The following is a 15,374-nucleotide window of genomic DNA, read 5'->3' on the forward strand; positions in this document are numbered from 1 at the left end:
GAGTAATAAACACAAAACAAAGAAAAGGAGGAATGAAAATAAATGAAAAACGAAAAGGGGAAATGTTTCCGGTGTAATTCAAAAGATTTAGATGGCCCTAATATTATTCCAGATGGCAATTTTTCTCATCAGTGTTTTTTCTCTAAAAGGATTTTTTAATTTTTGGTTACTACGGGCCATGATTCGTTGTTTACTAGGCCACTCTGTCTGGGACAACCATGTTAGTACAAGGGCAGCCTTAGGGACAATTCCACACACATTAAAACAGTAACGTAGAAAAAACACCAATCAAACAAAGAACGCAAATAATACTGTATTCTTGCAAACAATGACTACTCAATCTTCCCTTCTATCGGACTCTATAGCTTAAGGCACATAGATCTCACAGGAAACAGTGCTTGTGAGGTCTCATAAAAGCTTTCCTTTAGGAGGTCCTCAAAGACTGCCATAGGAGTGGGGACGTACCCCAGAGAGCGCAAAATCAAAATCGTTTTTATTTCCAACATGAATACATTCTAATGCTCCCATAAGAGTTATACCTTTAACTAATGAATCTTCGCTAAAATTGGAAAATAATCCAGATGTTTCAAGAGAAAATCAACGCGTTTAAAGCACATTTAGAGGATATATGCTATGGTGCCGATGATTTTGCTTCTATCTTATCGTAAAAAAAAAAAAAAAAAAAAAAAAAAAAAAAAAAAAAAAAATCCGATGAGAGAACTACAGAGAAACAAGAAAAAAAGCTTCCCCTTTATTTTTGTCTGAAAATAGACGTTAGACCCTTCTAAAAGGCTTAATTGAGTTACCTTTGTTGCTTTTTAAAGCAGTGTGAAAAGTTTGAAAAGATACTACAGGTAAAGGGGTAGGGGATCGCATGAGACTTAATTGGGTGAAAACATGAAACAAAAGTTGGGAAAGCTTTCAGTTGAGTCTAGAGAGCCATCCAGATATCTATAGACCAAGAAGGAAAACCTTTTTTACATATTGATAGATCCTTTTACTAAAGACATGTGTCAAGGCTTTACAATATTGTGTAAACAATCACTTCCTGGAGAAAATCTTTCTTTATACAATTGGTAAACGTTCATATCTCCAAACCATTCACAAATGTGAAAATAATTACGTGAATCTATTAACTAAAAAGTGTATTTCTCCAGTATATTTTTACAATCAGATTCAGGTCGTTTTCTGATCGTTAGAGCGGGTATTTGCTTCTGTTTTATGCCTGGAGCCAAGAGGAGATGGGGCAATGCATACCGCCAGTACCTCAAAAGATGACAAAATTCTGACCATCACTAGGATAAAATTCACCATACTGTCAATAGTTTCAAAGGCAAAGAATTCTCTATCGTCAGTAGCTTAAAATACCGTCATACCGTCAGTAACGAATTTTTTTTTTACCATCAGTACCTTAAAAGCTGCCAAATTTTCTTCTACCATTAGCTTAGAAGGCGACGAATTTTTCTTCGAAATATCGTCAGTAGCTTAAATACCGTCATACCGTCAGTAAGGAAATTTTTTTTACCATCAGTACATTAAAAGGTGCCAAATTTTCTTCCATCATTAGCTTAGAAGGTGACGAATTTTTCTTCGAAATATCGTCAGTAGCTTAAAATACCGTCATACCGTCAGTAACGAACTTTTTTTACCATCAGTACCTTAAAAGGTGCCAAATTTTCTTCCACCATTAGCTTAGAAGGTGACGAATTTTTCTTCGAAATATCGTCAGTAGCTTAAAATACCGTCAGTAACGAACTTTTTTTTACCATCAGTACCTTAAAAGGTGTCAAATTTTCTTCCACCATTAGCTTAGAAGGTGACGAATTTTTCCTCGAAATATCGTCAGTAGCTTAAAAGGCGACGAGTCTTTTACCGTCAGCAACTTGAAATATTATTATACGGTCAGTAATTTAAAAGCCGATGAATTTTTCGCCGTCAATAGTTTAAAAGATGATGAATTTACCGATAGTAACATACAATACGATCATGAAATGAGTAGCTGAAAAGACGAGGAAGGTTTTACGTTGCTTTGTAAGTGACCACTGTTCTGTCTCACAACAAGGGGTTGGAGTTGAAAATTTTGAATCTTTTTAGGGAAGGGGGGATGTTGTTAAGGGAGCCATAATTTTGCGTTAGGGAAAAGGAAAAATATATTTTTTTCTCTAGTCCTCGCGACAAAATATACACTACCTTTAATGTTTTTTTTATGTTTTTTTTTATGTTATGTGTTTTTTTATGTTTAATTTTTATGTTTGTGGTCCATCAGACATTTGGCTCGTTTCTTTAATTATTTTCATCTTAGTTTAATGGGGTTAAATAATATGTTGTTTTTCTGCAGCTCTCTCATCGAATTTTCTTCAGGAAATTAAATAAAATTTTCATTTGTTTTAATTTAAATAAAGTTTCCTTAATACATCCTGCCAACTAAGAGACATCTCGTAGGTTATTCACTTGTCCAGGGCGTCTACTATGATTATCTCGCCCCTCCATTATTTGTTTTATTTATATAGCTACGAGGAAACTTGTTGTATAACAGTGTAAATATGAATAGAGGGTCCAGAAAAAATAAAACAACAGGTTTGAACAATGGAGTAAAGTTTTTGAACTTTCTGATTTTAAAAATCTAGTTTTATTGAAGTTTATAATAATATAACAAGATTCAATCAAAATGGCCTTTAAGACCGGAATCGCGAAAAACCCTGAAAATGATGGAGAAAATAGATGACTGGTACTTCCTTGAATCATATAAAATGTCAATTCGGGAAAAAATCTTTAAGTTGTATTAAACAGGTTCAATTGCTGTTTTATAACACTAAGGAAGGTTTATCCACAAAGAGGCATGATGATAATTTGATTCAAGTGAATATAAAAAAAAAACTATTATAAAAACTCTTTTTAATGAATATCATTGTGTTTATCTCATTGATATATTTTCATAGAATACTTAATGCACTTCCTATAATGAGGGAAGGATTCCTCCCTCAAGATCAATCCAAGAAGCTCCTCGAAATATTGGGCTGAATTTAGCTTCTTAAACTGTATTCAAGCCATCCTACCCCCTAGTGAAAATTCCATGGCACCTATTTCCTCCTTAAATTTTGGCTTGGAACCCTATTGCACAAAGCTGTACCTCTGTCATTCTTTATTCCAAAGGTGACACTGTAGAAACAATAAAAGTAATCTAAAATTTAAGACGAAAAAAAACAACATTGATTCAGTGTCAGATTCAACCTAATAAAGAACAAACTCTATCCCATAAGTAACTGAAAGTTTAAAGCACGTTTTAATAAAAACTATCAAGAGAGGAAAAATGAGCATTCGAAGCTCGTTCAGGAATGGTAACTGCTATTTCGGCTAATCTTAATAGTTAAAGTTCATTGCAAAAACAAATATTTACTGAAAAACATTGCAAAAACACTTAACTGAAAAAATATAGATGTTTTTACTTTTATAACTTTAATAAATCAAATAATACTAACATTTTGATTACCAAATATCAATAAATGTATATTAAACTGACAATGCACATTCATCATTCATTTGTATTTTTTCAGTAAAGTGCAAATTTTGTTCTGGCCTTGGGAATGCATAGGGGTTTTGAGCCCAACTTATGTTAATTTCTGCTTGTTTTGAGTTTGACTCGGTTATTTATTGTAATTTCTGTTAGTTTTTGGTTTCATTTATTTATCAATGTTGATCTATGGTAGTTTCACACTTAGTAGATTATTTGGTTTTATTCGTGTTCATTTTTTGTTTAATGGAGTTCTTTACTTTTCTTTGAAAAACTTATTTTGTGGAAAAAGTTATTTTAATTAACTACTGTTCGTTTTATATTAACATAGTCTTTTCAGGGAAAAAGAAAATAATACTTTAAATATTTTCGTTTTTTTAAGACTTTATAGTTTGGCCTGCTATTTGTGTGCTGGAGAAAAAATTTCAGCAATTTTTGACAACACACACCCTTTTCCAAATCTGGACGCAAGTAGTGTTTAATTTAGTTTCATATCTCCTCTAGTTGACCTGAAATAGAAAACTTAATACCATTCGCAAAAAAATCTGTTTACTTTCTTTGATAGCTTGGATACACTTACGCAATTTTGATTTGGTTAAATTTTAAGAGCAGAAGTAGCCCCGAAAGTTTGAGCATATTACCCTCAGTCGTTCTTGGGATACTGCTGAGATGCCTTATTGGGAATTAGCATTAACACAGTGCATTTTGATTTAATCTTAAGGCAACATTTAATGTTTAAACATAATGGGCAAATGGGTGGGTGGGCGTGGGAGGAAGACTAGTTGCCCTCCAATCACTTTCGACTATTAAAAAGTTCATTAGCCCTTTCTGTTTTCAATCGAATGAACCCTTTTCGAAGTTTCTACAACAAATTCTTCGGTACAAATGGATCTGGTCTAAAAAAAAAAAAAATAATAATAATACATTGTGCCCGCATCGATCTTTACCATAAAAATGTCTTGCCTTCAACCGCTTTCGCCAATTAAAAAAGGTATTAGTCCCTTCAATTTCCAGTCAAATGAGTCATATTTGAGTTTCTACGACAGCGCTTTCTATAAAAACCTTATAATCCCTAGGGCATAAATTACAATCCTTGCCCTGAGGGTTGTGATACTCAAAGACCTAATTTCCAGAACTTTCAACTTCGTTAAACAAAAGGGCTATCTCATAATGTTGATTGGATGTATTTGGGTAAAAAATGTGTGTGAAAGCATCACTAGTCGCTCTTCGATCCATTTCGATTGTTAAAAAAGGCATCAATCCCCTCAAATTCCAACTGTTTACACCCTTCTGAAACATCGATGACAAAATTTTATATAAGAACCTTATTTTCCCTCAGGGTCTAACTTAGAACACTTGCCGCGAGGGCTGGGGGGGGGGGGGGTGTCATTCTCAAATACCTAATTTCCTGAACTTTCAACTACGTTGAACAAAATGGCTATCTCTAAACTCTGATTGAATAGGTTTAGAAAAGCAATCAACGTCACAGGGGGATTAATGACTCAATTCCCGTTTAACTTTTAATATGGGCATTATACTATTTTAGTCTCAAGCCAATGGGACATATTTGATACTTCTAATACGACAATTAAGAAAAGCCATATTTGACCAAGGGCCATAACTTACAACCCTGGCACTATGGGCTCTGAGGGAGTTGTCACCCTACCGGACCTAAATTCTAGAAGGTTCAATTACGTTGAACAAGATCGATATCTCAAAATTTTGATTGAATGTGTTTGGAGAAATGGTGGGCCTGAGAGGGGCGTTAGTTGCCCTTCAATTACTTTCGACTATTAAAAAGGGCACTAGCCCTATGAATTTCCAATTGAATGAGCCCTCTTCAAAGTTTCTACAACATCGCTTTTTCTTTAAAAACCTTATATGCCCCCCAGGGCATACCTTACGACCCGTGCCCTGAGGGCGGGGGGGGGGGGGTGGGATTGCCATCCTTAAAGCCCTAATTTCCAAAACTTTCAACTACGTTGAATAAAATGGCTATCTAAAAATTCTGATTGGATATGTTTGGGGAAAAGGTGGGTGTAAGAGGGGGGCTAGTTGATCTCAACTCGATTTTGACTATTAAAAAGGGCACTGGCCCTTTTGGTTTTCAATCGAATGGGCCCTGTTTCAAATTTTAACAACAGAGCTTTACATAAAAACCTTATAAGCCCCCAGGGCATAACTTAAAGCCCTTGCCCTGAAAACTGTGGGGGGAGTGTCCTGCTAAAAGCTATTATTTCCAGAACTTTCAACTGCGTTGAACAAAATGGCAGTCTCAACATTTTGATTGGATGTGTTTGGGGAAATAGTAGGCATGGAAGGGGTGTTAGTTGCCTTCCAATGACTATCAACTATTAAAAAGGGCACAAACCCTTTCAATTTCCAATTGAATGAGCCCTTTTTATGTTTCTATGACAATGCTTTGTATGAAAACCTTATACGCCCCCAGGGAGTAACTTACAACCCTTGCCCTGAGGGCTGTGGGGGGGGGGTGTCATCCTTAAAGACTTGATTCCCAGAACTTTCAACTACGTTGAACAAAATGGGTATCTTCAAATTTTGATTGGGTATGTTTGGGGAAAAGGTGGGCGTGAGAGTGGGGTTAGTTGCCCTCCAACCACTTTCGACTATTAAAAAGGGCACAATCCCTTTGAATTTCTAATCGAATGAGTCTTTTTTGAAGTTTCTACGACAACACTTTCTATAAAAATCTTATATACCCCAAGGGCATAACTTACACCTCTTGTCCTGAGGGTTTTGGGGGAGTGTCCTGCTCAAATATGTATTTTTTATCTATAAATCGATTACGCTGAACAATATGGCTGTATCAAAATTTTTATTGAATGTGTTTGGGGAGTGGGTGGGAGCGGTTGGGGTGTTAGTTACCTTCCATTCACTTTCGACTATTAAAAAGGGCACAAGCCACTCCAATTTCCAATCGAATGAGCCCTTTTCAAAGTTTCTACGACAACTCCTTCGATACTAATTGCCCTGGTCTAAAAGAAAAAAAATAATATATTGTGCCAACATCGTTCTTTACTTAGGCAGCGCGAAACAACAGGGAAAATACCATGGGGTGGCACATAAAATATAAAATAGTTATGCTTACTCTCAATTCTGGTTGAGGCGGAGGAAGGTGTCCATGAGGAGGTATTGGAGGCGGTCCAACTTCTCTATTTAGGCTATACTGGCTAGAATGGTGCTGGATACCAGGAGTTACACTAGGTGCCCTATTAGGCAAATTTGAGGGAGGTGGATTAGATGGAGGGGGAGGCTGACTGGAACGAATAGGTGCCTGAAAATATCAAAGTGTAAAATTGCAATCTTATTCATACTTCCAATAGAACCACAAAAATAATAAAATCTATCAGCTTAAATTGTACTAAAAATGTAAATACAAAAGAAACTCTCTGATAGTTTTAACAAAGAAGAAATTTCATGACAGAGAAGTCAAGCTAAACAAAATTAAAGTGAAAAGTAAAAGTAAACAAATGTAAAAAATAACAAGGATATCTCTTTTAGTGTCTTCCCTAACAAAATTATCTAAAAGCTATGGTAAATGGAACAAAGAGGAATAACAATAATGCACGATAATTTTGTTTTGCAGCAAAATTATTATATGTTCAGTTAGAATTAATTAGTGCTAGAATATTTAAATATATCGCATTCTACCCTGTGCTACCATATCGGATTGATGCTCTGAATGGCAACACAGAACCCAAGGTTTGATCCCCGCTGCCACAAGGCTGGACGACATGCCTGCTACTTGTCCCTGAAAAAAGACCCAGGAACTTAAACGTCGATTCAACGCCCTATGCGTCATCTATGGCTTTGGAGGATCTTTATTATCTTTTATATTATATTATTCCCCATTTTACTACATACCATTATGTCGTATTTTCAAGCAATACAGCTTCAACAAACAAGACAGGCACTGTTCTTCACATGACCACTAATGGCAACGAATCCAAAAATGTTACAATTAATCTTCTAAATAGCAATTCGTTTTTAAACATTTTTATTTAATTTGGTATGTGTAGATTAAGGATATATAAAGGTGCAATCTTTTAACCAATAGATTCTTTGTTTTTTGACACTAGGACAAATTGAGGCTATTACCAATAAAAATGAAAGCGGGGGAGGAGGTTACGACATAAGAGTTGTCATTTAATAGTTATTATAAAATATGTCATGAGCACGCCACACTTCATTTTTAACCTTAAAATTTTAGTTTTTCCCGGTAGCCAGAAAAAACATCTTTTTAGCCTTTAGGTCATTAGAAGATTGGCATTTTTTTTTTTTTTTTATTTATGTTTTGTCGTAATTGTATTATTTCGTTTATTTACTTCCCCGATGATCCTTAACATAAAACTTAAACTTAATAGCAAACAGGATGAAGCTATTATTAAGATTGTCAAGCCAGCTAACTGTTCCCTTCTGCGCCCTTAGGCACATGACTCAAGTGCACCCAACCCTGTACCTCATTCGTTAACAGTTCCTTTATACACTAGAGCTTGCTTGACCTCTTTGAAATTATACTTTCACTGAGAAGTTTAGTGAGACAATACAGCCCATACGAAAACGACCTGTTTAACCTGTTCATCCCTCATAATTCGAAAAGCGTCATGCGTAAGTCTCCACAATTTTATATATTATATACTAAAATTATATTTTTCAATTTAAATTGTTTGCTCATTGCTCTTTTTTATGCTTGGTGTTATTTCTACCCTTATTCTTACTTTTCGTTTCTCTGATTTTTTTTTTTTGATTTTTTTTTTTTTTTATCAAAGGGCTTGGTCCCCCAGAATACTCCAAGGCCTTATTTTTGCTCATCTGTAAAGCCCTATAAACATTGTATATAAATTTTGATTTCCGCGGTGATTGTGTCAACCAAGACCTATTTGGGATATTTTCATTTCAAGCATATATCAGCCTCGGAGAGCTACTTCAACCACTCTTTGATGACCTATGATCCATGTACAGATTTTTTTTTTCCTTTAAAAATAAGCTACGAAAGCACACTTTTTAATTTAAAGTTCATTTAGTCTTAAATTGACGTCAATATTATGTAGCTAAAATTAAGATGATGTTAGGGTTCTTTTCTTTAAATAAGACATCGATTTTGGTATCTCAGAACGACCAAATGAACATACAGGCAAACCGACAAAAAATATCAGCCAGGGCAATAGTCAGTAATTTTTTCACGCAACACTGCCAAGTCACAACAATTCAAAAATAAAAACCATACATTATCAAGTTATTCGCCATTTTTTGTCCATACAGTATCCATAAATCCCACAAAAAGTGATATACTGTATACCGGAGAGACGCCATTCAAGAAGCTCTCCATGTAACCCCTCACAATTTAAAATAAACTCGACTATCTACTGTCACTCCATATAACTTCCTTTTCTTGGTGAAAAACATTGTCAGGGTTTTTTCAGGAAAAAATAATCTGTTTGCTGTTGCCCGCAAGTTTGCCTCCTTCGTTCCACAATCTGAATCAGTGCTGAGGTTTGTACCAATTCATGCTATATAGGCACAACTAGAACTAGAACTTCCAAAATTTGCTAAATATATTACCACTGCCTAATAGCCCCACTCCTTCCTCCTTTAGCTATCACTTCGTTCTATGATTCATAGTCTTGTTTTAATTGTCTAGTTTTATACCAGTTTTAATGTTATTTAACATTTTGTTTTTTATGTTTGTCCCCTATTGTTAGTTTTATGATGTTTTCGCATATTACATATATTTCCTATTCTTTTTTCATATATCTTTTTTCGCCAAAATGCATAATAAGAAGACTAGGCAGAACTAGAACTTGTTCCAAAATTCATTAAATATATGATCAAAACCTAAAAGCCCACTCCTTCCTCCTTTCGCTATCACTGGGTTCTATGATTAATAGTCCTGTTTTAATTGTCTAGTTTTATACCAGTTTTAATGTTATTTAACATTTCGTTTTTTATGTTTGACCCCTATTTTTAGTTTTATGATGTTTTTCGCATATTACATATATTTCTTATTCTTTTTTCATATATCTTTTTACACCAAAATGCATAATAAGGAGACTAGGCAGAACTAGAACTTATTCCGAAATTCATTGAATATATGATCAATACCTAATAGCCCAATTCCTTCCTCCGTTCCTTATCCCTTGGTTCTATAATTCATAGTACTTTTTATACTGCCAAGTTTTACACCAGCATCTGTAATAATCAATAAGCCCTATTTTTAGTTTTATAGCTTTACTTATTAGCACAATAAAGTTAATCTTTTTCTTTGTGAAAAAAAGGGTACACCACTCAAATAAATGTTTATATTTGTTCCGAAAATAAAATGCAACTGATCCCAATATTTAGACAACTAAACTGAAATAGAAAGAAAGCCCCAAATCAAAGTTGGTATGGGGATACAAATAAATGTAGGGATTTTTTTAGGTACCATGTTTACTTACAAAAATACACATTCAATATTTCTCAGGCATATAATAAACATTTCCCGTGGTGCGACACCCCTCGTCAAACCAACACAAATAGAATTCTGACATTGTACCTAAATAAAATTAATAAATAAAAAGTAAGTAATAAAATTACAGTTTGGAACATATTCCCATTAGCGTAATGCTGTTGTTCTGGTATGTGGTTTCTAACAGGAGAAGGTATCCTCTGTCTAGGGTCGGGAATGCGTTTATCTGACTGTGATTGTCTTGTTTCAGCGAATCTGTCATTATAGGAGTTTTTATATATAACATTGCCCTGAAACAGAAGATAAAAATACAATAAGACAAAATCAATTCTAAAAATCAAAAAACAGACTGAAAATTAAGAAATATATTAGAATAAAGCCACAAGAATTAAGAAACACAAAAATTAAGGAAATAACAAGGGCACAATAAATGCACAAAACAAGAGATAGTTTACTCATGCAAACAAAACTACAGCTTATTCTTAAGGAGAGAAGATAGGGCAAGCAGGAATTGGCGTAGATATAAAAACATCGTAGTATTTTCAATTCACGAAAACTGAAGGGGCGGAAGCGGGGAGTCAAATGTATTTTCAATATCTAGGGGGAGGTTATGGTAATTTTTTTTTAATTTTTCCAATGAAAATACTAAAAGAGGGCGTTTTTTAATGAAAATCTTCCCAAAAAATATATGCCCCCTTCCCTTATTGACGGGAATGAATCATCACAAAAATTATCCGAAATGTCGTCATTTGTTTTATTAATGCTCAATGTTAAGTATGTTAGTCTCAATTCAATTCCAAAGTTGTAAATTAAGAAGAAACGCAATTGAATCTTTTATGCTGTATCACATTTTGAAATACTTTGTGATTATTATTATTGCCACGAATGGACTAACTAGACTGAAGCGAAGCTCAGGCTGCAAGGGTCTAATGCTTTAGCACATCCTCATCCAACTTAAAACCCAATTTAAAAATGCCTCTAACCAGTATTTAGCTCCGGCCGGGCATTTTTCTAGTAGAATAATGCCTTTTTGTTTCCACAGCCATCTCCTATGTCTGGTAAATCGACAATTCAGCTCTTACAACTCGAGTAAAATGAATGCGAAGAATAGCAAATCTACAAAGGTTTGAACAGCCATTTGTAGGATATCAAAAGATCCACCCACTAATTGAACCTTTTAGAGCTACTTATCATCAGTCTTTCAGGGTCAACCTAAAATCGGTGGAATAGGATTTGTGCCAGGGTATTAGTGAGGCACAAAAATTATTTGGTTAGATATTCTTCGATCCCACTTCCTAGGGCTATCCTTAAAGGAAGGTTGAAAATCATATTAAAAGAAACTAATGCACAGTGAGTCTTGCAATAATATCTGGGACAGTTTGGAACGTAAACTTCAAAGTTGTGACAATTGTGATGGACCGTTGATAAAAGCTTCCAGATGTGAAGCCGAAACATTCACATTTTTATTACTTAAAGTTTGCTTCTTTTTCCTGTCCATTGTATTATTTGAAATATTACACTTATTGTTTTCATTGGTTTAAATATGAAAATGGAAAGGCATTGTGGTCTAAGAAATTGTTTTTATTATTGACAAGATCGAATGGTCCCGTTCGATAATGGCTGGAACTAAATATAGAAAAAACTAATTTTTTTTAGAGACAAGGGCGTGGTTTGATTTTAAAAACTAACGAGAATAACCAAATATTTGCGGGGGTGTTGCCCCTTGAAGTCCCCTCTCAACTCTTTACGTTAAAATTTAGTATATTCTTCATTGAGAGTATCATTTGTATATAATACAATATGACAGTCTTTGGTGCAATTAGTTAGAAGGAGGCTTTTCTCTAGAAGGAGGCATAAGAAAGGCACGATGCACAATGTAGTGTGGTCACTTTTATACTAGCCAAATTATGCTGAAAATTGCAAATTTACCAACTTAGATATGGCAGTTTTCTTTCAAATGAGCCCTTAAAAAGCTCTCTACGATGTTCTAGTGCCTTGCTAGCAGTGAAGAAAAGAAATTCTATGATAGTTAGCACTTTTACTCCAAACTCATTCACTAAAGTGTCAAATAAAAACTATGTTACTCTTTACGGTAATGACAATGGCCATCGCATGATTCTGAAATGGCCGAAGTATCGCCAGGTATGATTCTGAAACGTGAACACTTCAAAAAGCAGAGCAAGATTTCTTAAACGTTTTCGAAAGGATTTGTCAGAGGATAGTCTTAGTCACCTGTTTGACTAATCGCGAGTCAAACAACAAATTTTACGAAATGTTATGGTTCGATCCCACTTCCTAGGGCTATACTGAAAGGAAGGTTGAAACACATATTAAAATGAATTAATACATAGTGAGTCTTGCAACAATATCTTTGACAAATTGGAACATAAACTTCAAAGTTGTGACAATTGTGATGGACCGTTGATAAAGGCTTCCAGATGTGAAGCCGAAACATTCACATTTTTATTACTTAAAGTTTGCTTCTTTTTCCTGTCCCCTGTCTTATTTGAAATATTAAACTTATAGTTGTTTTTTTCATTTGTTTAAATATGAAAATGGAAAGGCATCGTGGTCTGAGAAATTAGTTTTTTATTATTGACAAGATCGAATGGTCCCGTTCGATAATGACTGGAACTAAATGTAAAAAAAACTAATTTTTTTTTATGAGAGACAAGGGTGTGGTTTGATTTTAAAAACTAACGGGAATAACCAAATATTTGCGGGGGTGTTGTCCCTTGAAGTCCCCTCTCCACTCTTTACGGTAAAATTTAGTATATTCTTCATGGAGAGTATCATTAGTATATAATACAATATGACAGTCTTTGGTGCAATGAGTTAGAAGGAGGGTTGCCTCCCATACATTGAATATTTACTAATCATTTTAATTTTAAACGTCGCTTTAATTAAAAAAAATTGCTACTATAGGAACCAGCCTTTCTTCGCTTTTGTTGCTTTAATACGAACTGTTTGAAACCATGTTTTCCTTTTTGTCAGGATTTGAAAAAAAAGATTTATTTATGAGAAAAATTATTTATATTATTTACTAAAATATTACTTAATTATTTAATTACAATATTTATTATTTAATTATATATTTCCCTTGCCATAGCCAGGAATCGAACCGCGGTACCCACGATATGCAGGCGCTGCTTTATCCATTCAGCCATGACAAGGTATTCATACGCTTTTTAACTTGACCACTTTTTATTAATGACAATTTTGGAGTGCAAAAGTTAACGTTACAGAACCTGTTTTGGGCGTCAACAGCAGCTGAATTATAGTTTGAAAAAAAAAAAGTTAAATTTAAAATTAATATCATTATAACTTTTTTCGGCAGTTTTCTCTTTCCTGCATAAAGGATAGTTCTGTAAAAGAAAGTTACGATGACAGATTTTTTTTATAGAAAAGACGGGTTACAATTAAGCAGCATTTAGATGCAAGTCTAGCTAGACTTAGAGGTAAGTTTGTAGTTTATAGCGTAATTTAACTAGGATGAAAGTGAATATTTAACTTGACTCCCTTTTTTATGCTCTTTAATAATCCAGTAATCGATTCTGAGAAAAATTACATTTTGAGCCCTTAAAGGGCCCAATACAGAACATGGTACCCAAAAGTTCAAAAAAAATGTTTCTAAAAAAACTGGCTATTGAGAAAAGATTACCATTTGTAGCTGATTCAGGAATGGTAATCGTTATTTTCCTTAGTTTTGATAGCAAAATGTTATTTTGACAACAAATTTGTAGGAATTTTTGAAAAAGAGCTTGAGACTCCTCAAAAATGACGTTAGTTATGCTCTGACGTCTTTTTCGAGTGAGAAATTTTTCCTCACTAAACAGTTTTTTAGAAACATGTTTCTAAACTTTTCGTTATTATGGACTGTTTTACCTGTTGGGGCACATTAAGGGCTGAAATTAAATTTAATGCAGAAACAATTATTGAACTACGAAAGAGCATAAGAAAAGGTATCATGTAGTGTGGTCACGTAGAAAAGAATTTCTATGATAGGTTGCACTTTTACTCCAAACTCATTCACTAAAGTGTCAAATAAAAACTATGTTACTCTTTACGGTAATGACAATGGCTATTGCATGGTTCTGAAATGGCCAAAGTATCGCCAAGTATGGTTCTCAAACGTGAACACTTCGAAAAGAAGAGCAAAGATTTCTTAAACGTTTTCCAAAGGAATTGTCAAAGGATAGTCTTAGTCACCTGTTTGACTGATCGTGTGTCAAACAACAAATTTTACGAAATGATATGGTTCGATCCCACTTCCTAGGGCTATACTGAAAGGAAGGTTGAAACACATATTAAAATGAATTAATACATAGTGAGTCTTGCAACAATATCTTTGACAAATTGGAACATAAACTTCAAAGTTGTGACAATTGTGATGGACCGTTGATAAAGGCTTCCGGATGTGAAGCCGAAACATTCACATTTTTATTACTTAAAGTTTGCTTCTTTTTCCTGTCCATTGTATTATTTGAAATATTACACTTATTGTTTTCATTGGTTTAAATATGAAAATGGAAAGGCATTGTGGTCTAAGAAATTGTTTTTATTATTGACAAGATCGAATGGTCCCGTTCGATAATGGCTGGAACTAAATATAGAAAAAACTAATTTTTTTTAGAGACAAGGGCGTGGTTTGATTTTAAAAACTAACGAGAATAAACAAATATTTGCGGGGGTGTTGCCCCTTGAAGTCCCCTCTCAACTCTTTACGTTAAAATTTAGTATATTCTTCACTGAGAGTATCATTTGTATATATACAATATGACAGTCTTTGGTGCAATTAGTTAGAAGGAGGCTTTTCTCTAGAAGGAGGCATAAGAAAGGCACGATGCACAATGTAGTGTGGTCACTTTTATCCTAGCCAAATTATGCTGAAAATTGCAAATTTACCAACTTAGATATGGCAGTGTTCTTTCAAATGAGCCCTCAAAAAGCTCTCTACGATGTTCTAGTGCCTTGCTAGCAGTGAAGAAAAGAATTTCTATGATAGTTAGCACTTTTACTCCAAACTCATTCACTAAAGTGTCCAATAAAAACTATGTTACTCTTTACGGTAATGACAATGGCCATCGCATGGTTCTGAAATGGCCGAAGTATCGCCAAGTATGGTTCTGAAACGTGAACACTTCAAAAAGCAGAGCAAGATTTCTTAAACGTTTTCGAAAGGATTTGTCAGAGGATAGTCTTAGTCACCTGTTTGACTAATCGCGAGTCAAACAACAAATTTTACGAAATATTATGGTTCGATCCCACTTCCTAGGGGTATACTGAAAGGAAGGTTGAAACACATATTAAAATGAATTAATACATAGTGAGTCTTGCAACAATATCTTTGACAAATTGGAACATAAACTTCAAAGTTGTGACAATTGTGATGGA

At 34.3% G+C, this 15,374-nt stretch overlaps 1 protein-coding gene across 4 annotated transcripts in view; it reads right to left on the reverse strand.

Annotated features, from left to right (window-relative positions):
• The window catches only part of mbt (serine/threonine-protein kinase PAK mbt), a 95,076-nt gene that overhangs the window by 17,463 nt on the left and 62,239 nt on the right, over window positions 1-15,374 (reverse strand). For all 4 annotated transcript variants that reach the window (XM_089091659.1, XM_089091658.1, XM_089091657.1 and 1 more), the window contains 2 exons: window positions 10,109-10,270; window positions 6,621-6,806 (listed from right to left, as the gene is read on the reverse strand). In XM_089091659.1, the coding sequence (XP_088947785.1) occupies window positions 6,621-6,806; window positions 10,109-10,270 (348 nt within the window). The remainder of the gene's footprint in view (window positions 1-6,620; window positions 6,807-10,108; window positions 10,271-15,374) is intronic.

The sequence above is a fragment of the Artemia sp. Qi Xiang Cuo genome, chromosome 7 (assembly GCF_049724085.1).
Source record: "Artemia sp. Qi Xiang Cuo chromosome 7, ASM4972408v1, whole genome shotgun sequence".
Taxonomy (NCBI): domain Eukaryota; kingdom Metazoa; phylum Arthropoda; class Branchiopoda; order Anostraca; family Artemiidae; genus Artemia; species Artemia sp. Qi Xiang Cuo.